Source organism: Ascaphus truei, chromosome 21, assembly GCF_040206685.1.
Source record: "Ascaphus truei isolate aAscTru1 chromosome 21, aAscTru1.hap1, whole genome shotgun sequence".
In the NCBI taxonomy this organism is placed as follows: Eukaryota; Metazoa; Chordata; class Amphibia; order Anura; family Ascaphidae; genus Ascaphus; species Ascaphus truei.
The window spans coordinates 8,373,353-8,399,051 of NC_134503.1; the positions used below are offsets into that span (position 1 = coordinate 8,373,353).

The 25,699-nt window shown below is 41.9% G+C and overlaps 1 protein-coding gene across 7 annotated transcripts in view; it reads right to left on the minus strand.

The window, feature by feature from the left end:
- CCDC187 (coiled-coil domain containing 187) overlaps window positions 1-25,699 on the minus strand; it is a 56,614-nt gene continuing 30,915 nt past the window's right edge. For 3 of the 7 annotated variants that reach the window (XM_075578855.1, XM_075578859.1, XM_075578861.1), the window contains 16 exons: window positions 24,702-24,799; window positions 24,457-24,570; window positions 22,804-22,916; window positions 17,974-18,065; window positions 17,532-17,614; window positions 16,874-17,061; window positions 15,321-15,408; window positions 14,595-14,741; window positions 14,160-14,317; window positions 12,143-12,279; window positions 9,767-9,894; window positions 9,441-9,526; window positions 8,677-8,753; window positions 5,684-7,791; window positions 3,127-3,314; window positions 1-2,153 (listed from right to left, as the gene is read on the minus strand). In XM_075578855.1, coding sequence (XP_075434970.1) covers window positions 3,144-3,314; window positions 5,684-7,791; window positions 8,677-8,753; window positions 9,441-9,526; window positions 9,767-9,894; window positions 12,143-12,279; window positions 14,160-14,317; window positions 14,595-14,741; window positions 15,321-15,408; window positions 16,874-17,061; window positions 17,532-17,614; window positions 17,974-18,065; window positions 22,804-22,916; window positions 24,457-24,570; window positions 24,702-24,799 — 3,788 coding nt within the window. In that variant the 3' untranslated portion in view covers window positions 1-2,153; window positions 3,127-3,143. Of the gene's footprint in view, window positions 2,154-3,126; window positions 3,315-5,610; window positions 7,792-8,676; window positions 8,754-9,440; window positions 9,527-9,766; window positions 9,895-12,142; window positions 12,280-14,159; window positions 14,318-14,594; window positions 14,742-15,320; window positions 15,409-16,873; window positions 17,062-17,531; window positions 17,615-17,973; window positions 18,066-22,803; window positions 22,917-24,456; window positions 24,571-24,701; window positions 24,800-25,699 lie in introns of those variants that run through there. The other 4 variants (XM_075578857.1, XM_075578858.1, XM_075578856.1 and 1 more) reach the window with 4 other exon arrangements.

Below are 25,699 nucleotides of genomic sequence, written 5' to 3' on the forward strand. Positions count from 1 at the left end.
AACAAAACAAAAAAACAATTTTTATTGAAAAATTACACATTCTGAAAAATGAACAACAATTGACAATGTGACAATGACACACCAGGATTTTTTTGTTTTTTTGTTTTTTACAACAAATCAAGGCTTCACAAACGCACAAATCCAATTAAGTGTTTCAGTTATTGCTTATATAACCTCTTCAGTGTCTGGTGTTGCAGTATCTGTGGTTATGAAGAGCTTACAGTAAAGCAAAGTATTTGGTTCATGACACCAGACCGTCCCATGTAATTAGATATAACCCAACAGATAGGCGATAGGACAACAAACTCAGTGCCAAGTAATTCATGAAATAGGAAGACACGCGTGATTTTTTACTCTAAGGTTAGAATTATTATGGAAGGTTCGGGTGTTGGACACTTGTGGGGTTTGTTTTTGCTTTCCTGTAAATCCATTGCTGCCAGAGAGACTCCAGACCTCAAGGGCCACCAACAGGTCTGGTTTTCATGATATCCCTGCTTTAGCACATGTGGCTAACTCAGTCCCAGCTTCAGCACTGGTGGCTCAATCAGTGGCTCAGTCAAAGACTGAGCCACTGATTGAGCCACCTGTGCTGAAGCAGGGATATCCTTAAAACCTGACCTGGCCATTGAGGACTGGAGTTGGCCCCTCCTGAACTGTAGCGTCAGATCGGCAGGTTAGTGGAAAACAGAAAAGATGGTTATAACCAATGGTGTTAAAGGAGCAATTCTTAGACCGAGTCCATAGTGCAGGCGCGCCAGAGCGCATGGCCCCGCGTGCTCCTGTCAGCCGAGCGATCTGTGGACTACAGATCTTTGCAACTGGGGGAAGGGGGCGTGCCCGATGATGTCACGGAGCTGGTTCGCCCTCATTGGGCGAACTACTCCCGTGACCCGGCCGTCGCGAGACAAAGACAAAAAAAACCCTTTGTCTTGCCAAAAAACAGCCGCGCGCCAACGCTCACGTGCACACCGTGGACGTGAGCATAGACCTTAATGTGTTTGATCGCCCACGCGGTCGCGCCCAGCATGGACGCGGCCTTACCCTCCGAGAAGCCTAGGATTTCCATTCATATAATGTTAGCATCTTGCCCCATAAGCATGGTCCTACTTTTTTTTTAAGTTGTTTTTTGTTTTTAATGTTAAAAATCATGATTTTCTTAATCTCTAGTTTTTGGGGTTACCGTGGTACTATTTAGGGGCTGAGTCTATATGTGCTGAAGCAGCCAAATTAGCAATTTTTTGGCACCTATAGAATCAGCCCCTTAGATGGCACTGGGCTTTGGGGAGAGCTCCATTTTAACCTCCCAGGCACTTAATATTCCAAACGCTTATATCTCCCAAACGGAGAATCTGATTTTTTTTTTTTTTTTTTTTTTAAACCGTGTTGGAAAGGGCAAAAAATAATCTCTTAAAGTAAATTAAAAACTTCTAAAAGTACATTTCTCTTTGGTGAATAGCCACGATGTTTACAGGGGAAGCGCAGTTTTCCTTACCAAACCCCATAGTGACAAGAGTTATTAGTCTATAATAAATTAACGCAGGAAGAGTGCAAATCTTTCAAAGTGCTCATTATTATTTCTCCCGTTTGGGAGTCTAGGAAGAATTAAGACATTTGGAGAAGATACACATGTTCTGCCGTGGATAAATTCATTTGCTTGAATGTACCTTATGGCGTGTTAAGACGAGGGTGCTCAACTCCAGTCCTCAAGCCCCACCAACAGGTCAGGTTTTCAGGATATCCCAGCTTCAGCACAGGTGCCTCAATCAAAGGTTCAGTCAAAGACTGAGCCACCTGTACTGAAGCAGGGACAGTTTGAGCCATCTGTGCTGAAGCAGAGATATCCTGAAAACCTGTTGGGGACGCTTGAGGACTTGAGTTGAGCACCACTGTGTTACAATTTAGGGGTAAAATTGATATAGTCCGAAGCAGATGAAAATCCCCATAGACGGCAATAGGTATTTTTGGCTAAAAACAGACCATATTGCATTTACCCCCTAAATCCGTTGAATAAATCTGTGCCTCATTGCCAAGTACCCAAAGATATAAACAATGTGAGATCTATTGTTTTAATGTGCAATGGTAAATCAACCATTTGTTACTTTCATTCAGCTGATCTTGAAATCTCCTGTGATGTTGGATGAAAAGATAGAGTTCTGTGAAAATAAACACAAAAAAAAAGCAATATTCCACATTAGAAAGAAATTAAACTGATAAACAAATGCAACATCGTTTGATACTGTCTTCATGTAACGGTTTATATGTGATGTAAACAGGCGGGGTTCATCTGTTATCCTTCCCTCTGAATCCCATTGACAGCAAGGACTGAAAGGGGAATGAGGAAGGACTGTGCCCACCGTTGTGTTATACACACTATACAGTCCAATAAATCAGGCATGTGATCAACAGGCATTATCCCCCCAGCCCACCCCCCTACCCTGCTTCTGCATCCCACCTCTGTCCTTTTGCCCTTCAAGACAATAGGCACGAAATGTAACCAGTACAATGGAGAGAGGGCAATGTAGTCCTTTTTATGATATACTCTGAACCCCTTCTAATGGTTACAAATAACCTGAGTCCTTATTAATTTGATAATCTCACTGAACTCTCAAAAATGGGCTCTCATCTAGTCATTTCCTTATACAGTAGCTCAGTGTCTAGCTTAATACACTTCAGAAACAACCATCAACCACACCAGGAGTGGCCAACTCCAGTCCTCAATGGCCACCAACAGGGCAGGTTTTTCAGGATATCCCTGCTTCAACACAGGTTGCTCATTATGACTGACATTATTATTTTTTCTATACTGTTGTAGTCTATAGCAGGGATCCTCAACCCCTCCCCCCAACAGGTCAGGTTTTCAGGATATCCCAGCTTCAGCACAGGTGGCTCAGGCAAAGACTGTGCCTGTGAGCCACCTGTGCTGAAGCAGGGATTGATTGAGTCACCAACAGGTTAGGTTTTCAAGATATCCCTGCTTCAGCACAGGTGGCTCAGTCATTGACTGAGCCACCTGTGCTGAAACAGGGATATCCTGAAAACCTAACCTGTTGGTGGCCCTTAAGGACTGGAGTTGGCCACTCCTGAACTACATCAAGGCAGCACTGTTACGATCTTGGTTTATTGTACCTGGGAGACGGTGCTTCTCACTTGCAAAATCCTGCAGGTTGAGCTTTCTTCCAGTAAATACTTCCAGCCACTCGAATTGTATCTGTTATTAGCATTTCAATGATCTCTTCTGTAACCCTCAATTTCACCGCCCGGTCATTACCGCTGAATTTAGCTTTCTGCCCGTCTTCATACAGAAGCTCCTCAATCTAGGGCAAAGACGTTTGTGACATGTTGACATTTTTTCTTTCTACCCACTGGAAATGGGCAACATAAACCCCCAAATATGTATACAATGTGTGTATTGTGAGCAGGCAGTAAATCATGCTGCTGGCAATATATAGTTATAAAGGCACAAAGTGATGGTACGGTTACATCACCGCTGCGATGGCTTCCTGTACTTTCAAAGGAGCAAGAGAAGTCAACACAATCAAGATCAGAAAAAAGGATATGTATGGTATTTTGACCACATACAGTACTAGGGAAGAAAACACACATTACTGAGGGCTATAAGCAGTCACGCATACACAATCCCCACTCCTAGTTCAGTAGGAACATACAATGTTGACTTTGTAGTGAGGATTCGTTGCCTAAACCTGAAAATCTGTTCAGATTATTTTGAATTACCAAGGCAATATTAAATATGGTAGCGATGGCGACAAAGGGAATGCGATTTCACTACTTCGGCTAAATGGAATTCACTTTATAACATGGGATTGGCAATGAAACCCTTTCTCAGCTATAGGAGCCTGCAATAGTTTAAAGCATTACGTCATAGTACATACTGTACATGGTAATATTACTATGCAATGCTAATTATAAAAAAAAAATCACCAAATATCCCCCCCGTACCACAAGACCCACTCTGTCATTTTTATAGGTGACATATGTGGACATTTTTGGGGGGTTTTCTTTTTGGCTGTAAATAAATGTTTTTCTTCTACAAAGATCCTCACGGATTTCACCTTGCTAAGAAAACAAAGTCATGTGGGTAATAACGTCCCAACGGGTGCCATCAGATGGTAGACTTTTAGTTATGGTTATGCATAACCTTTTGATGATATGATTATGCTGCAATCCTTAACGACATATTTAGGACATTTCCTGTATTTAAAGCCAATGTAAACACTATAGCTGGCATACCTTCCTACAGGAGAGACAAACCCATCCATGGATTTTATGAGTGGATCTGGTGGTGTTTTTGTAAGTCCCCAGTGTGTGTCTGTGTCACTGCCCGGGAACTGGGTTACCCTGGTCTGAGTCCTATTGCCAGCTCCCTGTGACCTGTACACAATCCTAGACTGTAAGCTTTCCGGGGCAAAGACTTGGGTGCTATTTCTATTGATCTCATATGGGATTTAAAAAACAGGCAAAATGGGGGCTTCAGATAATATAGAATAAGGCCCTTAATGTGCTTGTTAAACCTTTACATACAATACTTTGTAGTCAGTGCTATATTAATAAAGCCCTGCTGCATGATCATTTTCAGGTGGGTTTGCGATATGACCTGATGCTGTCAATGTTGTATATCAGGGGTAGTCAACACCAGTCCTCAAAGGCTACCAACAGGTCAGGTTTTCAGGATATCCCAGCTTCAGCACAGGTTGTGCAGTCTTCGACTGACAGTTCCATAGTGCGGGGAAACAGTGTCAGGCGAAGCGAATCCGGCTTGTGCAGCCAACACAACATAAACAAACAACTTCTTCAAAGTGCCGGTCTCCTCTAGGACAGAGATACAAAGTAGAGCTCTTCTGACACGTTCATAATGCAATTCTCCCTTTAATGTGACATCCAAGAACGTTTCAGCTCCCACATGGACCTTTCATCAGGTGATCAAGTGACGAAAGGTCCATACGGGACCTGAAACGTTGTCTGTCCCCTGTTCTTGGCTGTCACATTAAAGGGAGAATTGCATTATGAATGTGTGAGTAGAGTGCTACTTTGTATCTCTGTCCTAGAGGAGACCTGCACTTTGCGGTCTTCGACTGAGCCACCTGTGCTGAAGCAGAGATATCCATAAAAGCTGGCCTGTTATTGCCCCTTGAGGACCGAGTTTGAGACCCCTGGTTTATACAGTACCTGTAGGCCCAGCAATGATTTGAAATGCCTACTGGTAAAGGGTGAGAGAAGGTATCAGAAGACTGATGTTTACATTCGTTTCCTCCTTTGTTCCTTTTTTATGTTCTTGCACTTCTTTATCAAATCGCTTATTAATTTAGTTATTAGATTATCAGCCACATTATCTGCATATCCTTTTATTGTTCTTATGCCATGCAGGAAGCAAACAGACTTCTCCCATGGTGGGCCACGGTTACGTGTACTCTCTTGGTAAACAGTACACTTTGCACCCGGTTCCTGAGGAACATTACTGATTGTGATTAAATATTCATTTTTAGAAGGGCCCTTGTATTTTTGTTGGGCAAAGTTATGACATTACATATGCGTTTGTGTTATTTACACAGCCCTGCTTTGTTTGTATTTCATGCATTGATTCTGTTTCCTTACTATTTAACTCTGTCTCGTTACTTTGTGTCTGTAAACATCCTGGACAAATATCATAGTCATTGTTGCTACCCACATGTTGATCAGGATCTGTAATTCTTTTCTTGTTACTGCTTTTCGAGGACTCCAAACCACATGACCTAGACTTGTTTTCTCTTGCTTCTGATGGTACTTTCACCTCATTTTTGTCCCCCTTTTGCTCACGAGATCTGACATTTCCTGGAGATGGCCCTTCATCAAATGAGTTATCATCATTGCCGATGTAGTCAGAAACTGACCTGTCATCCTCCAGTAGATGTGATATTTGTCCGGGTCTGGCAAATACACCACACTTTCTAGGGCACTCAAAATACTTTACTCCCTCATAGGTGCCATTATGGTCTCCTTCGGATTTGTCTAGGGCCACTCCAGCCCAAAAACCTTCTTCAAATGACGTCAACCCTTTAAACTTTAAGGTACCTGGCTTTGAATGTGTCACCAGGATTCTGTCTCCGATTTCAAAAGTAAATAATGGGTCATTGCTATCTTCTTCAGCCTTAGACAATGTTAGGAATGGTTTGTGTGTTTTTACTGGTCCAGATGAATTTTCCATGGTCACAGCTTCCAAGGGACAAGCCAAGGATTTTCCATCATTAGCCATTGCTTCATGAGTTAGTTCTGCAGGAGGAAGGAGCACATCCTCAGTTAATACATCATCATATAATAGAGAGATCCCATCAGATAAACTTCCTTCCAAACTATTTAGCATACTTTCATTTGAAGATAAAATGATTTGGTCGGGCGGGGTAGGAAAGTCTTCAATGTTGATATCATCACTTTTCATTGACTCCACATCTTCAGGGAGAGAAGGAAGGTCGTCACTGTGATAAGAGAACTCATTTTTACTGGAGTATAAGTCTGCGCTTTGATATGAAAGCACTTCATCAACTGGAGACAAGATTTCTGACAAGGTATCTTCAATAGGTTGTAGAACTTCATCAGCGATAAATATGATATCTCCCTCACTCTGAAGTGGGAAGCTTTTAAACTGAAATACATCTTTTGAAGATGTTGCTTGGAGTGGCACCATCTCTGTTTTCTTGGAGATTAGCTTTTCTGTAACAGATTGTTTTTCATTCGTTTTCGTCACTGTTTGCAGGTCTTTAATGTCAGATGAACTAATTCCTGCTACAATACTAGCGTCTTTTGAAATCATTGTCTTCGATTTCTGTGTATTTGTACGTTTGACCACAGTAGTAGTCTGCTCTTCAGTTAAATATACTTTACCATACGTTTTTGTGTCTGATTCGGACAAGTCCTCAGATGTTGGAAAGGATTCAGATGCCAACGGAGCCACTTTATTTTCTGACTCTTCCATTGCTATAGCTATTGGCTCCTTGGTATCGTTGGCTGAAATTAATGTATCCTCCTCCTCTCCCTGTTGTGCTTGATCACTGTGCTCTACATGGGCTGCTACACGTGGAGAAATGAGGCGTGCCAAACTTCCATCACCATGGTAGAAGTCATCCCTATAACACAATGGACTTTTTGGTAACTCCAACAAGATTTCTTGGTCTTCATCATGCTCTAGCTTTCTCTTCACTAAGAACATGTCTTCTTTGTAATCATCAGTGGATTCATTTATGGTATGTAGGAACTGTCCTTTGAGGTCTTCATTGGTGTGTTCAAGATGTGATAACATTGTCTCTTCTCCCAGTGCCTCCCTTAGATTATCATGATGCAAAGCAGCTGAATTGTCCAGGAAATGTTTGTCTGGCAACGTCACTGTGGATTTGCCCATATATTTGTTAGACAAAAGTTGTTTGGGTGATTTTCTGTATGACTCCTCAACACCTGATGTTTGTGTCTCTTTGGAGACTTCAGTTGATTCCATGTCAAACACCTCTGAGTCACCACTCTCAGTGTCCTGGGCATCTTCTCCCTTATCCGACACAGAAACTGAGCTTTCTGAGATGTTGATTAGAAAAGCAGAAACCTTCTGAAATTCTGCAAGCGATGGACAGGATTCGGCACTCAGAAGCGGCTGAGACAAATCTTGTGATTGGGTGGATACTGTCTCAGACACATGTTCACATGGCCTTAAAGAACAGTCTTTTTCAATGGGACTGCACTGGTGACTATTTGGTTCTGAAGTTAACATCCTATCAGCTGCAACCTCTTCGTCTTTGTTTACTATGGCAAAACCTACAAAATAAATAACAAAAATCAATGTCACGAAAGCAGATGAGACTTATTTCACCCAGCTGCATTTTTTGCTTTTCAAGCTAATGGGTCGATAATGGGAAACATTTTATGCATGTCTTTATTTATATAGCGCCATTAATGTACATAGCGCTTCACAGCAGTAATTCACGTGACAATCATATAAATAACAAATAATACAAATAACACAAAGGGGAGAAGCGCTTCAGACATAAAAGTAACATTTAGGAAAAGGAGTCCTTGCTCTGAAGAGCTTGCAATCGAATTGGTAGTTATAAAACTGTAACACAAACTGCTATAATCAGAACTGCCAATACACTGTGTTTATTCAATATGGTTCTTATACTGTAAAGAGTGTGCAATCAAAATACAAAACACAGCAAACATCATAGTGCTAAAACTCTTCATTGTAACCCAGTGCATGGCGTAGAATGATATTTAAATGTCAGGCATGACACTAAAGGATAGGTGTGAGGTTAAGATAAAGGATGATTTTTCTTTTTCAAGATCCGTGTCTGCTGTCAACAGTGTATACAATAATGAGTAACACCGCACACAGAAACAAGAAGGCATGATATATTTTGATTGGAATAAATAGCCAACAAAAAGCAAAGCCTTATTGACATGCAGTCACAGCACAAAGCTGCCTCGTTTTGCAGTTCAAAGTATTTCAGTCCTGTGACTGCACAGCGATCTTCAAATACACTTGGTTTTAACTATACTGAATATGGTTAAGATTTAATAAAAACAACTCTGTTTTATGTGACTTTAATAGTAGTACCAATTGTATTACAAAGGCAGATCATGGTTTATCATATTATAGTTATAAAAGCTACCGTAGATTTAAATCATTCAGTCTATTCTTACTGTGCTGCTGAGGGATTTCTTGCATTGGTTTCTCTGTGTCTGCCTCTTGCGCTTCTCTGCTGAAATTCAGATTTGGCCTGTAAACATATTGTTAACAAAAGGTTTGAAATATTTACAATGATACAATTGTTTCCGGGGTGGCCAACTCCAGTCGTCAAGGGTCACCAAGAGGTCAGGTTTTAAGGATATCCCTGCTTCAACACAGGTGACTCAAGTCAGAATGACTGTGCCACCTGTGCTGAAGCAGGGAAAATCCCTAATACCTGGCCTATTGGTGGCCCCTGAGGACTGGAGTTGGTCACCCCTGAAATAGTACAATAGAAAGATTTGTGAGAATGTTTAGAATCCACGCAGAAAATACAGGAGACTTTGATCCTCCTGGTGTAAACGAAGAATTGGATCTCAGGTGAACAATTATATAATATATACCCCTGTAGATTATAAAGGGAGCAGTAACATATTGCCGAATAATGCATGGCAAGCCTTTTTACATTTTAATGGGTTAATGCATCTTTTATACAAAACAATGCAGCGGTCAGCAAAATAGATCTTTGCAGTGTATGTATAGAGTACATACATTACAGTATTTCATCTTATATTTAACATTGTATCCTATATACCAGAAAGGGCCACATTATCAAATATCACATGCAAAATAAAACCTTTGCACTTATTTAGTGCATTCAGATAAATAAGGAATGACGACTTTACATTTTAACTGCTGCAACGTTTTTTTGTTAGGCGACGTCTCCTTCCATATTTACCTTTGTTCTAACGGGGAACCCATTGTACTTTCAGCAGTGACTGAGAACAATTCGTAACCCTCTTCATGATCAGAACCCTGCTTCTCCTAATCAATCAAAGATCAATGCACAAGTTATTAGTGTATAACAATTTGGGGCATCTCTACCATTAGCATTAGCTGTCACAGACCATCACACGGACGACTGCTGCTGGACAATTTGCCATGCAAAGCAGCAGGTTTTAGTGCTGCATCTTTACAGTCACAACCTGTTCCTTCTTCTGTATACGAATGAATAATGCGCATATATGAAACATGTAGAATTGGGATATATGGAGGCTGCCTTGCCTGTGAGTGATTGCACACATTTTCCTGCACCGCTGGAAACTTCTGATTAAGATTAGATAGATTATTTTGAACAGCTTCCACCGTTGGCTCTTCCACTGGCGGTGACGGATTTCCCTGCAAAGTTCCATCTGTAATGCATAATGTAGATTATTGGTGCTTTTCCCGTCTCCGTGGAGAAGTGTAGGTTAATATTTTTATTTATGCATTAGGGGTGGTGATACATTCCTTCTGATTCAAACATTTATCATTATAAATGTATGCAGAAATCTGATTTATATGGAGATGAAGAATGTCGTGAACATTTATACACATAGTAAGTGTGTTACCTATCCTCCTTCCGATTGGCTGAAGCTTTCATGCTCCCACCAATGGAAAAAAAGAATTGGCTCGTAATATCCCCCTCTACTAACCAGTTACTAAAAACTGTGAATTAAAGCAAGGGTATGTTATATTGTATGATAGAATATGGTATAGGATTATTATATATCATTTCTTTTTCGACCTTTTTAGATGATATGCACATGTAGCAAGACACTATTTTCAGCAACTTCCCTGGTGCCAATGGATCACCGCTGCAGGGGGTGTCCGATCTGGAAGCATGGACCCCCGCAGTGACAGGAGCTGAGCTCCCCTGGATTAAGCAGTGCTGGGACATCACTTGTTGTGAAAGTTATACAGAGATAAAAGTAGGATACTGAAGGTGTTTAAACAAAAAGGTATACAGGCAGTCATCGGTTATCCAACGGAATCCGTTCTGGAAGTAGCGTTGGATAGTGAAAGCGTTGTAAAGTGAGTCCCATGTTAATCAGTGGCGGTGAGCGTCGGATAACGCATTCTGACGTCTAAAAACAGCCCATAGGGTTGCGTTGCAAAGCGTTGGATATGCCATTCGTTGTAAAGTGAAACGTTGGATAACGAGGACTACCTGTACTGCAAAATAATTTGGTGCTTGTCTCCAAACATTAGATCCAACTGTATAATAGTGGCAACAAGAAAAGCAGAGGGAGTCAGCACTCAGAAAGGACTCGTGGGTTACAGGTTCATCCATGCAAGGATCACGCCAACACATCAAATCAAGTGTAAAAAAAAATCTCCATTTATTGGCCACACTGGACTGGAACAGGGTATTTGTGCTGCTGATTGACAATAAATGGAGATTTTTTTTACACCTCATTTGAAGTGTTGATGTGATCCTTGCTCCGATGAACCTGTCACCCGTGAGTCTTTTTGTGAGTGGTGTTTCCCTGTTTCTTGTTGTAAAAGTTTGTTAGTTTCCTAGGTCAGTGTCTTCACTTACATTTGAAATACACCTGAGAAGGCTTAACTCCCTTTGCTATTACATAGGTCTACAGCAATGTTTCCCAACTCCAGTCCTCATGGAACCCCAACAGGTCAGGTCTTAAGGATATCCCTGTTCCAGAACAGGTGGGTCAATCAGCCACCTGTGCTGGAGCAGGGATATCCTTAAGACCTGACCTGTTGGGGTTCCCTGAGGACTGGAGTTTGGAAACACTGGACTACATGGAGATTGCTTCTCACTGAGCAGCTGTGGAATGTGGTCCATATTTGCTAAGCAGTGCTTCTCCATGTAATGAAAATGACAAAGTATTAAGCATTTTAATAAACCTGGCACAGGGGTTAATGTTAGATGCAAATTGTCTTAAAAATACATGAATTGTTTTTATGGCGGGTCAAGATCTTGCCTGGTTGTCACATTTGTCCAGAAGGGGAGGTTATCTGAGAACGACCCTTTCTGGAAGGACAGGCAGGGAATGACCTATGGTGTCACAATTCTTCTCTGACAGTAGAAATAAGCAATGACCCTTTTAGTATAACTTGAAAGGGATGCGCCTTTGGGTGTTCTGCAGAATATCAGGGGGCCGGGGCCAGGACGACAGTCTCAAAGTGTGTAAGTTTACTAAATGTGAAATATCATGCGTCTGACAGCGATTAGCAAGAATAACAGACAGATACTTGTAACGGGTGCGATGATACAAATCGGTGGTGGTGGTGGCAGCAGTTGAAGATATATATATCTTGTGACGTATTAAGGGGAGATATTACGCCTTTGAGGAGTCTTGCGGGGATATAAGTGAGTCAGCTGGGATAGCTGCCTATATTAACCCTTGTCACATATACAAGTCATGTGCTCACAGATATGCCGTTCGTGACACTCCATAAAAGGTCTTCTGGCCCCGGGGGACCGCGCGAGGCCACTGTAAATTCTCTTACCTTGTCTCCGACGGCGCATCGCCATGTCAACGCAGCATCAAATGATGCCGCGGGGTCACGTGACGGCGCGTTGCCACTGGGGGGAATGTTTGCGCACCCCTGGGTTAAGGTACAGTAAGTTAATACCAATCAATAGCAAATTACCTTGGCTTTCTAGATTACGATCTGACCTCTTGTCATCTCCTGCAAGAACTTCATCCTGCATTTCCGCGCTTCCTACTGGAGTTTCCTCTGGGAATTCTGTGTCATTATTGGATGAGCCACCTCGTGGGATAAGTATGCTATGGAAAAAAGCAATATTAAAAGTGCAATCAAAGAATAATCTTCTTTACAAACTGACTTTACATTTGCATACTTAGCCGTAAAGACCATCATATTTTTCTATTGTGTAGAAAAAGTGATTTACAAACATATCTTAAAAACTATGATCACTGTGCCATTAGAATCAGTGCAGCCACGCCTCATCAGTTAGGATTTTAGCCCCAGTGAAAAGGCTTATGATGTCGTGAAATTGGATTTGCAAGCTTTAAGCAAAATATCCCCACACAGTGAGCAGCGGAACAAGCACGCAGAAAGTTACTATGCCGGAAATGTTAATTCTATGATATTCCTAACCAAAATGATAATCCTTCCCCAAAGTAGGGGGTTCTAGATTAGTCTTTGGAGTGACAGAGAGGTTGTTGGAAGTGGGAAGACTGGGCCAGCAAAGGACACCAATGCTGTGTGTTTGTGCCTCTTCTCTGCAGACGTCGGCCCACATCAACAAAAGGGTGCTACGCTTCAGCTCGCCGCTACTCCACGGCTTATGTCAAGCTTAGCGTCCTTTTTGTGGATCCAGACCATAGACATCTTTACTTAGTTACTGTTACACTTCATATTGCTCGCAGCGTATTCGTTCTCAGGTGAAGTTGCTCCAAAGTGGTCACCGGTCGTAACGACGCATTCAGTGTTTCAAAGCTGAATTTTGCTCCCGTTGAAGTCTCTTCCCTGGGCCGACTCTCCTCACTAAATGAAGAGGAAGTGCAGCCAAGACCTCCCTGTCAATGATTCCTGTGACTCGTAATTTATAGTAACGTGAATTATAGATCGCGCTCATGCTGGGATTTATTTAACAGCTGTCCCCACAGAACTGCCAAGGAAATGCCCCTTCCCGACTCATGAGTCTGCTGCACTTGACTTATCCTTTCCAGCTCATCTCATTCACATTTGGGCTCGGGAATAGCATTTGCTTTGTCTAACACAGCACTGCATGACTACACAGTGTGCCCCGCTGCATGACATTTTCTAGGTTCCTCATCTCGGATGCCTACAAAGCATCATGTGCCATTGTTGAAGTGTTCTTTTTTTAGTTCTCGAGTGGTTTTTTTATTGGGTATTTATTGTCAACTATCTAGAACAGTGCTAACGATATAATGTAAGGGCTCTTGACCCCTAAAAATGGCCGCACATTAACCATATAAATATATCTGGAATTCCCTGCCACGCCCCATCAGACTCTCCCCCAGCTTTCAGACATTCAAAAACTCATCCTTTTTAAGGAAGCCTGTCTGCCAACTCCTAACATCCCCCTTCTCCTCCAACTCCATTGGGACCAGCTGTGTGGCTGGACCAAACCCCATGCAATCCAACACCCCCTAACATCCACACCCCCAAAATCTTAATAGATCCAGCTGTTTGGCTGGACCATACTTCACCCTGAGGCACACTCCATCCCACAACGAGCAGGCACTTTACCTTTTGTTTCAACAATGCCCCTCATACCCTCTAGAGTGCAAGCTCCCAGAATCAGAACCCTCATTACCTCTTTGTATCCTGTTTATGTAATTGATGTCACTCTGTACCCCCAATTTACCGTGCTGCAGAATATGTTTGGCGCTTTACAAAATAAATTATATATATATATTGCACATGCAGAAGTGACTTTGCAGCTGTGGGCAAGAGTTTTTCTCCACTGCTCAGCTGCTTAATGCAGGAAACTTACAACCAGCATAGGAGAGGAGAAGAGCAGGGCAGTACTGTATTTATTAGTGCATCATTAAGTAGATTATTGAGCGGGGAGAAGCCTCTAGCCCACCAATGATCTAGAATGAGTATGTAGAAACAGGATGCCATGACTTATTCCTACTTATGCTGCACGTACAAGGGCATGTGGAATAAGTACCTGTCATTGCCTGCTGCTTGTTGATTCTCCATTGGGTCACTATCGTCCACCAAGAGATCAGAAACTGCAGAGGAGGTGTTCTGCATGGTCTGCTCACGGGACACTGTGGGATGGAACAATGTGCTATCCTGTGTCCAGTCGGGGATCTCACCTGAAAACTAAGAGAATGAACTGGATCTTAACGACTGTTTGCTGCCTCTAACAGAGCCAGTGTTTGACTTGATCTACGATGCACAAGGTTGTGGGATCAATTCATGCCAACATTCGGTGTGATATTGGTCAAATCACTTTATGACGTGTCAATGAAAATCTTTTACTAATGTGCTGTGCATTTAGGCTCTCGTTAGGGAGTTGTTCGATGCTCCAGCGGCCTGTTAAAACTCCCTATACACGGCAGGCGTCTCTATGAACAGCGGTGCCTATTCCTGTATGTACCTGGTCTGTCACTTCTGAGCTCTGCAGCTTCTGTTGCATGTGGGCTGCTGATTGGTGCATCCGAAAGACTTCCTTCTGCTGCTTCAGCAACAACTTCCTCTCCTGGTGAGCTGCTCTGTAGATATTGTGCATGTGTCTTATTTCTGCCTGGAGACAAATAGAAAGGGCAAACCGCAGAACATAAAGAATTTGCTTCATGTCAGAAGACATGGAAAACCCCCAAACATTTCACAAACAGCCATGTTTATGTATTTACGTATATGTTTATTTATAAAGCGCCACCAAAGTACACAGAATTGTCAAGACCGTACAAGTGCGTTTATTTTGAAGACTCCTATTTTGCCATATTACAGATGGAGCTCAGCTTCATTGCTAAAGAAATAAGGCATACGGCTAACATTGGGGCCTGCAATGCCTTACAGAATGTAGGATTAACGTGCATTGTCGCTGTCAGTGCAGTCTGCGCTGTACTGTAGCTCTCCACCCATAGACGCGGTACAGCAGTTATAGCAGATGGTTATAATCTCATCCTCCTACAATGCACCCGGTTTGCATACCAGTGTGTCACTTGCTAGTAACTTTTATCTCTGTGTGCCTCAGGCACTAAAATTAGATTGTAAGATCTTCTCATTGTGCCTGCAAAATGACGACAAAGAAAATGTTAAAAAATTATCTTAAGAAACCTCTAGGACTCTGCCCGGATATAGAATTATTCCTCCAGTTTACCTGCTCTTGCTTGAGGTTGGTTAGGATTTCCCGTTGCTTCTTTATATTGTCTTGCACCTTGCTGTAATCCGCCTTCATCTCTAAGCACCTATTAGAAAAGGCAAATTCAACCCCCAAAGTGTGTTCGTTTGTACAGATCACCTTGTTTTTTTGTTTTTAAAGAGATGAGCGAGTTTGGATTTTTTGCAATCGGATATCCCGAGCCTGGGCAATCCGGGATAAATTTAGGATGGGGGTTTGGGGTCGTCAGATTCCACCAATCCTCACTCGCTCAGCTGTAGTTAAAAGCGAATACATTGTTTCAAAGTGTGCCATTTGTCATCATATTCCCCATTATCACCCAATGTAAGCTAGGAAAGAATCAGATACTTCTGTCTCTTCCAGTCCTAGATGTTTTTTTTAAGATCAAGGTTCGCTTAATGACACACACTATTGTTGACACTGGTTTAACCCTTGCAGTGCCCTAGTGGTGTACCAGGCACCTCATGGGCACTTGCTAGTTTTCTGTATATTGTATAGTATTATACTTGTATTGTAAATACAATATATAATAAAATTACAATAATTGTAAAATTATATTTATTTTATTACCATAACCACCTATTAAAATATCCTATTAATCATCACAGAATCATATATACATTATCAGGCCCACATTTCCATTGGTTTACATGAATCCCATGGTGTCAGGCATCTTTATAGCAATGTCGTTCTTCCAGAGCATCTCCTGAAGGCAGGCGGTCTGGAAGAGGGTGTGGCTGGGATGGTGTTGCGGCTACCGGTACATAATGAGTATGGTCTTACTTTAAAATTCGCACATTTTAATGTAAGACGCAGGACAGGGTCTTCTCCTTCCCCATCCATCGGAGCTGGCCGGTTTCAACCCCCAGCCGCCAGATACTCTATAAATAGAATGGTGTCTTGTGGCGCCCCCCGAAACATGCTGTGCGGCCTGGACCGCTGCTTAGCAAATCTCTTCCATAATCTGCACCAGGTTTGTCAAAGAAAACCAATTCCATAGAAAGCAATGAGATTTTTTCCTTTGATTCATCTGGTGCAGTTTATATGCGTGTATGTTTATGTTTGAAAGTATATGTGTACAAATAAATTGTCTAATTGTAACCCCCCTCACTCTCTCACCCCCCTCACTTGATCTGCTGTTGAGTGTCAGTGGCGGGGGGGTGCGGCGGCGGGGCGTCTCCTGGCATCTCTCTGTCCTAACTTGTGTCTCCCCCTGCATGTCCCGTGAAAATGGCCACGCGGCCGCTGGTAACACTCGACAGCGGGCAAAATGCACTCGCCCCAGGCGAGGGGACAAGTGCATTTGTCAAGCCCTGTGTGTGTATCTATCTATCTATCCACACACACCTTGTATCTAGTAATAGGACTGGGGCGTATTTTTGCTAAATTGTATAGTTGACGGCTTCACTGCCTGGGGAAATGGGCAAACATCTTCGTTGCTATGAATATGAACCATGTGATAATTAGATATGATGTCTTCTCTCTGTTCTTTAAACCATGGATGTCAGGCTGTAGATACAAAGCTCTCTCACATTCTTTGGTTCTCAAGCAGTGCCAGCTCTGCCTTGGTCTTCTCCTTGAGCGCCTCCTCCCTGAGCCTCAGCAGGGCTGCCTGGTGTCTTGCCCGCAATTCCTCTTCCCTGAGATACTGCTGGGTCATTTCCAGTGTAAAGCGGCTGAACATGGTCGGGGATCCGTAGAACTGACTTATTTCACTCCACTGTATAGGAAACACAGAACCATGTCTATGAAGGGATTGAGTATATCATGGACAATGGGAAGATAGACAACTTTACATGAAGAACCAGAGTTCTCTATCTTAAAATAATGTAGCATCTAATGTCACATGTACTTTTTGTGGGTCACATTTAAAATGGCTGCCTCCTTAAGATCTTCATTTTCATGATGAACACTAGTATTTTAGCATCCCAAGCCTACTTACTGCGCATTCATGTGCATGATTGACGATGAAGCATGGCAGCAGGATAGAGAAGATGGGGATGTTACACAGCATCTGATGCCTCAATCAAGTTGGCAATATGACAAATTACAATTGTCAATAAAGCCCGAGCTGGAAAGGGCTTAAAAAAGTGATGTGAAAATGTGTTTGTAAGTCTACACGTACAAAGTACAGAGCAAAGGGTTCATGAGCAGGCCTCTTCGTGCCCAATGCCCAATATGTTACATCACCTTGCTAGTAGAATCTGTGATGGGTTCGCTCTGGTCTCCTGAGTCTTCCGTGACCTCTCTTTCATTATCCGTGGAATCTGCTACTGGCCAGTAAAACACGACACCGGTTTAATCATTCGCAGCAAAATAATACCATTCTGTTACAATGAACACTTCCCCCAATTATAAAGAAATATCTAATCGTGTTGGGCTGGCGTCTTCCACAACATTTAGCTCTCCCTAATCGATCTATAAAAATGACATACCTACATGGTCAATTGTGTGCATTTTTGTATGAAATACATATTGTGTGAACACGGTTTAAAATGAAATGTACTGTATATGTACCCTCGCCTAAGCAATTCTGTGCCACAAGTCTATAAGTACTTTTTTGGACTTACGTATCCATGTAGGATTATAAAAAACATCAAACAGGAAAAGTGCAGCATAAGCGAAGCATTACCTTGTCCCAGGAAAGAAACACCTTGCAGACATTCTCCACTGGCTGTGCACGTAGTGGGGGATTCTGTACAACCTGGTAAATTATCATTAACTCTGCAATAAAACATAATGTAACATATGTCAAATTCCTTTTTGTTTATCATCATCATCATGTGTTATGGATAATCCACATCTTCTCTCTCCTGCTGTCATGCTTCCTCACCATTCATACACACAAATATGCAGTAAGCAGACTTGTGATGCTCAAATAGTTATGTCCATCATGAGAATGAATATATAAAGGGGGGCAGCCATGTTAAATGTGAGCCACAAAAAAATGCTCCTTATGCAAAAGTTATGTGCTTGGGGTAATAATATATATTAAAAAAAAGTCTGATCTTTGTACAGTAGAACAATCACCTTTGTTTCTGTCACACGCTTGATTTATAATCAACTGATACAGTAACTCTGGCAGCCTGTGACAGCAAAGCCAAGGTATTGATAAATTCTTCCCTCGGAGAGCCCCAGCCTGGCTCCTTCTAATAAGAATAAAACAAATAATGCATTGCTGGTGAAACAGGATTAAAACATACTGGACACCTAATAAGCTCCTATTAAACCCCCAAAATACCCACAACATATATATAAGCATATGAGTATCAGAGGAGTGCTACTGAGCATGGCAATATGCATTAAAACCAGAGACATAACATAAAACACAGACAAAGCTCAGTTTTTAGCACATCTAGTGAGACTCATACACGGTACAGTGCCTAAATATATATGGATAAATATCTAATAAGTAAATGGTCTTTTAATCATTCTTCCTGTTATTAAACAGGTTATTAAGAATTTATATTAGCGTTAGGGACCCCTGATATGTGGTCTGCCTTGGCGTTGGCTCAGGGGCTTACAACAATTTTGGCCAAAAATGTCAAACTAAAAGACCATTTACTTATTAGATATTTATCCATATATATTTAGGCACTGTACCGTGTATGAGTCTCACTAGATGTGCTAAAAACTGAGCTTTGTCTGTGTTTTATGTTATGTCTCTGGTTTTAATGCATATTGCCATGCTCAGTAGCACTCCTCTGATACTCATATGCTTATATATATGTTGTGGGTATTTTGGGGGTTTAATAGGAGCTTATTAGGTGTCCAGTATGTTTTACAATTCTTGTCCAGCTAGTCATGGCTGATTGGAGGTTGGCAACCTCCTACTTAATTTAAGCTCACCCCCTCCCACATTTAAATGCTTATGGGCTCACTCCATAGCATCTTCCACTCAGGGGAACTTGCCTGCTTGCAGTTTGGCTGTGACATCTCTAATACAGAGTGCTTTTCCTGGTAATGTACAGGTTAATAAAAGCTTCAGTCAGACAGAACTTTGCAGCTAATATTGACAGATTTACTATAAATCATTCTTCCTGTTATTAAACAGGTTATTAAGAATTTATATTAGCGTTAGGGACCCCTGATATGTGGTCTGCCTTGGCGTTGGCTCAGGGGCTTACAACAATTTTGGCCAAAAATGTCAAACTAAAAGACCATTTACTTATTAGATATTTATCCATATATATTTAGGCACTGTACCGTGTATGAGTCTCACTAGATGTGCTAAAAACTGAGCTTTGTCTGTGTTTTATGTTATGTCTCTGGTTTTGAAACAGGATTAAGCCATGTTTTTACGTCGGTGCTGCTGTTGAGCTCTTTTCCTAAAGTGAATTTGGAGGCAGGGGCGCTAGAAGCTGAACCCGTGTCAGGTAATCACTGGTAAAAGGTTCACTGCTCTCTCTGGTGTTATCCAACTGACAGCCCAGTAAATCGGTAAAAATCGCTTAATTATGTGGTTGGGTTTTATTTGGCTTAATCTGACTGTTACCGCCACTAGCTCACACCGTAATGGTCTTTGTTTGTGTCCCTATTTAGGACTTTTATAAATATTTCAGTCCTACAGGAAAATGTTTTGTTATGAATTGTGCATAAAGATGCAGCATTCACCAGCGATATTTGCCAAAGCTCAGTACCAGAAGCTGCACTCATTAAAGCGTCAATGCAAACCAGCGATTTTTTTTGGGGGGGGGCGAATTGTTTTTATTTTTAACATAGGATTGAAGCTGAACCCCATTAATTTCAGCTCCAGGGACCCCCTGCTTCCGGAGATACAGGGGCTGCCAGCAGCTGCTGCGCTCAGCTGTCCGGGATCGTGTAACAGCGGAGTTTCATAGCTCCAGCTCCGTGCCGGCCAATAGGAAGCCGTGACATCATCATGTTCGTCTTCCTATTGGCCCGCGTGACGCAGGAGCTTTAAACTTTGCTTAGATACCAGCACTCCCTTTGGTGGTCTGTATCTCAGGAAGCAGGGGGTCCCCGAAGCTGAAATTAATGGGGGGTTAGCTCCGAAGAACCCCTGCTTCAATCCCGTGTAAAAAATGAAGAAGATAAAAAACGGCTTGGGTTGATTCTTTAAAGTTCATAGCGTCAATTATTAATAGCACTATGGGAAATATCGATAATACTACTTATACCAAGGGGAAGATCCGCATAGGCCCGTTAAACGTTTTATCATGATGTGTTACTCCCATTTAACTTATCGATAGTCGTAAAGCATATCCACAGTGATTAGCATTACGATGCCCTCGCGTTAACCAGAGAAATATCGGATCGCTACATTTTAACGAACGTATGGCTTACTCATATGCAAATCTTATGCTAATAAGCTGTCAACCTGACCACCCCCCCACCCCCCCCCCCCCCACCCCCAGATCCACAAACCTCAGTGAATGTTAGCGCGTGGTAATAAACTTACACATGTCATACAAAGATATATATTATGGATCATATACATGTCTGGAACACATCAAGAGACGCATCTGATATTATGTCACGACGTTCATGTAATAAATTATACAATGGTTTTTAGTGATTAAAGTGAATGTAGGATAGGTTTGCCTGCCCTAATCTTGACTGTATTAAGTATGGGTCTGCAATAATGTGGGGGGAAAAAAAGTTGTGTTAGTAATATTAATAAAATGTGAATACAAAGGGATGTATACCGTAAATAATAAGTGTGTAAATAAATTGTTACTACTATTTTAAGTCTTAATTAAATACAAACAAGAGAATATATATCTCAAGTGAATAAAGTGCAATCACGCAAGTGAAAAAACAAAGATTATATAAATAATTACGTATTATTTGTTAATTAGTTATTAATGTGAATTAACTATATAAAGAGTAGAGAAAATAATTATACATAACATATGTATTAACCCCTTGATTCATATGCTGCTTTTCATTACAGACAGACCAGTCTGTAGGTTGATAGAAGGGGGAAAAAGTGCGCCCAGAATCCAAATATTTAGATTGCAAACAATTTACCGATGACAGACCAGTAAAAAAAACACCCAATATAAAAAGCACAAGATTGAACAATGTATCTTTGACTGAGCCACTGATTGAGCTACCTGTGCTGAAGCAGGGATATCCTTAAAACCTGACCTGTTGGTGGCCCTTGAGGACTGGAGCTGGCCCCCCCAGTATTAGACCACTAATATAACACATAATGCAAAATGTGCATAATTTGTTAACGATTTCAGTACTTCTGTATAGGTCAGGGGCTAGAACAATTATGAGCTGAGTAATGACATTATTTGTCTCCCTCTAATGGAGACAGGTATTCACGTAACGGCTGTACAAACTGCCAGGTGGCAGGACGGCTGCATGTGCTAAAAGTGCTTGCTCAGCAGCAGATGTGCTCAGTGCTGCTTTTCATTACAGACGCTTGTTTCTCTCGGTCTCCCAGTCTGCTGTTTCATCATTAACCCTTTTGCTACCAGAGGGGCCTGCAGTGTGTTGTAAGGCGCTCTAGCAGTGACAAGGGTTATTATTTATGACAATCGGGGGTTGTCTAAATCTTCACTGTGCTGTTATTATTAATTTTGCATTTCTAAACCTTGTGCTTTATCCCCCAGGATCAAATTAATAACAATATCGCGGTCACAGGGATAATTGCAAGTAATTGACGTTTCAAAAAATAGTTAAGCCCGGAGCGATCACATGATCTCGCCATTCCGGAGCGGAACGCGTCGGAGCTCTGCTTGGGATTTATCCCTAGAAAACGAGCTTAGTGCCATGATGTACAAACTACATCATAAGTGCCGCTAGCATGGCAGTCCCCGTGACATACACTATAGGCCCATAGGGCACTAAAGAGGTTAAGCCCTTTGAATTACTTTTGTGTCCACAGGTAAATGTTTAATGCCCACTGTTTTTGTTCTTTGTTTGTAGAGTAATTATGAGGCCATCATACACAACGTGAACTGCAGCCCAATAATTATCTAATAAGACTGATTTTTTTTTTTACACAGAACACAAAATCAGTTAAAGCTTCATTGTGTATGATAGTAAATAAAAACACCACTTGTGAGCACATTCACGGCTCAGACAGGCCCGTCCCTAGGCATACCTCAGGTATGGCGCCGCCCTTGGGGCGGCAAGAGGGAGAAAGTAACAGCACGGCTGCCTTCCTTTTTTTTTTTTTACAATGTATTTTTTCAATACATTGAAGCAGGGGGTCTCCGGCGCTCACCCGCATTAATTTCGTTTTTTCCGGGAACCCCCTGCTTCCTGAGATATTTACGCCCAAAAGGGGATGGGCTTTGCTATATTATCTAAATGTATGGTACTCTTGTGTACTGTAGACATGGCAGTACTCTTTTGAAATGTCCTTTCACCCCTGTAATAATCACAGGGTATAGGCTGGTGACATAAGTTATCCTTACATCCCATAACACCTGCTTCTGCACCTCCATATATAATACCAGCTTCCATATAACACTCGACTTACCGATCGTCAGTGTGTCTGCATTCTGTCATTTGGCTTCTGCCACAAGGGCTGCGCTGCGCATCAGCCTCGCCTTTGTGCTCGGACCCTACAGACTTCACGTCAGATTTCACCCACTATGGAAAAATAAAATCATGCATGAGATAAAAGGGGGAGGGGAAGTTATTTATCAAGGACCCCCGGCTGCAGTGCAACACTGGAGCAAAGAACGGCGCTAGATTTTTTTTTAAAAAGAACTTCCATGGAGAGTGATAGTCATTTTTATTTGGATAAATTGGCTGCAGTTTGGTGTTTTTGTTTTTTTCCCTCAATTGTTGCCACATTTTTGCAGCTGGGAGCCTTTGATAAATAGCCCCTAAGTGTTTGGGCCAAATGGTGCTATTCATACAAATGATACACCATTGAAAGTTTTCAGCCAAGCATAGAATTGGGCTACAATCTCATGAAGTAGGTGGGTGGGCAACACAGACTATGATGGACAGCCCCCTCCCTAACTCCTACTATCACCCCCCAAATCATGACACACAATGGGCTAAATGGTGGTAAAATACCTTAACACCTGCATCGAAATACAAGATGAGAATGACCCTCGGGGGCCTCTCTACTAACATCTTTTTTTTTCAGCAAAAAAAATGTATGTAAAAAATGTTGATGCTAAAAAGTAATACAAAACCATCAAAAAGTGTGCACCATATGTGTGAAGATTTCATACCCGACGCATCATTTGTTGTTTTAAATTCATGTTGAAATGTATCTGTAAACACCCTAATAAAAAAATACTTTAAAAAAAATTCATGTTGAATACCCGATTTCTGTCATTTATGTTAACGTAGAATTATGTGTATTCTTTTATTATGTAAATATCAATAGTAACTAGCAATTATTAGTGTAATATTACTTGTAGTATCCATACTGTGTAAATAATACATGTTGTTAGCCTATTTAATGAAACATCCGTCAAATCAATGTTTGGTTTTTGATACGCAGCAACTTAATTCTGCGCTAACACAATTAACAGTCCAGTTAGGGTTTACGCAGAGTTGAATTTGAGGGGTGATTTTGACGCGCGTTCTCCCCCTTTTTTTTAGCACAGGACATTTAAAAAAAAATACGTATCATTAACATCTGCACCCACAGCGCAATCCATTTCTGTGCGCCCCACAAAAAAAAGAAAAGTGATTTGACACAACTGGGGAAATTGGAGGTTAGTACATATGCACCCCCAAGCGCAAACAGAAATGTAGTTTAAGAGGCCGCATGTACCGCTCAGTACTATGGCCCAGCTCTCTGCACCAGTTTCCGATGCAAAATGACCCTGGTACACACAGACATACACAGTAGTATACGGCTACGGCCCCAGGCCTCATTGCTGCACATGCGCCCAGCGTCTTGGCGGTGTGTGCACAGCTTAAAGCCCCGATCGGCGGTCTGTGGGGGGGGCGTGGCCAGGATGGGGCATATCTGCCCTTCCATTGGTGTGCACCGACCACGTGATCGTGTCCCGGCACAGGAAGACAAAATGCTTGTCTTCCCTGCCAGCGTACGTGTCACAGCGCTTTGCGCACACGCACGGCCAGTGGGGCCTGCCCCATAGAGGGCTGTGGTGTGTGGTGCGCACGCGGTAGCGGCCACTGTGGACCTGGCCTAACTATTTACCATGTGTGTGTTCCTTTTCAGCAATTCCTCCATACACGTCTCTGCCTCCCTGGCTTCCAGCTCAGCTCTCCGCCGCAGGATGGCCAGCTGCTGTTCTTGCTGCACATTCTGTGTCTCGGGGTCAGAGAGAACACGTCACTTAGCTACAACTTCCTTGTGTATAATACTATTCTCGGAAGCAACAGCATGCACATTACAAATGCACAGGCTGCAGAAAGTGTGTGTGTCTCAGACTAAATATATACCTTTAATTTGTTTATTATATCCTTGCGTGTTTGATACACATCACTTGCGCGTCCCAGTCGTTCTTCCTGTGGATGTAAACTATACTTCTTTTTCTTGTCTGCAAATACAATGCGACATTGCTAAAAGTCAAATAGCACCAGCATAATCATGCATAATATACAGGTATATAATGTTGCACTTTAATTTAGGGATTTTTTTAAATGATAGAAAATTAGATATATATATATATATTTGTTTTCCTATTTCTTTTATAGCACGATATTGAATTATATATGAGATTTTGCAAGCACGAGTCACTACACATCTCTAGTTACCATTAGGCCAAACATAAAATTTTTAGGCTAGCCAGCGCCTCCACAAATTAAGGTCGAAGCAACACCCTACAGCAGCTTATGTTGTTATACCCACTGTACGTAGTAAATAAAACAGCCTCCAACATCATAAGCAAAATTCATTAACCTTCACCAATTGGTTTCTCACCACCGGTAGCACCAAAATATGCTGCCTCCTGTCCCATTTTAAACAACCATTTGGTTGGCTCAGATAATTCTCATGGATATGTTAAAATTGCAACCAGTCACCTGGTAAAATAGCTCTTATGAATGTTCCACACACACAATCTGTTCAGGCGTTCAGCTGACACTCGCATGCACACAGACTCGAGAATACGGCTAGCTAAGTGTGTATGACTCTTTTGCTCTAAGCAGCGGACTATAAAATATTGTCTTGGATAATTACTTAACCCTGGGGTTCTTAACTCCAGTCCTCAGGTTGCTCAATCAGTCCCTGCTTCAGCACAGGTGGCTCAATCAGTGGCCCAGTCTTCGACTAAGGCACTGATTGAGCCACCTGTGCTGAAGCTGGCATATCCTTAAGACCTGACTTGTTGGGGGGGGGGGGGGGGGTTAACCTATTCTTGCCTTTTGATGTTGCTATGTGAATAGTTACTAGGTCACATAGGGCAGATAATATATTTATTTATTTCAATGTGCAATGT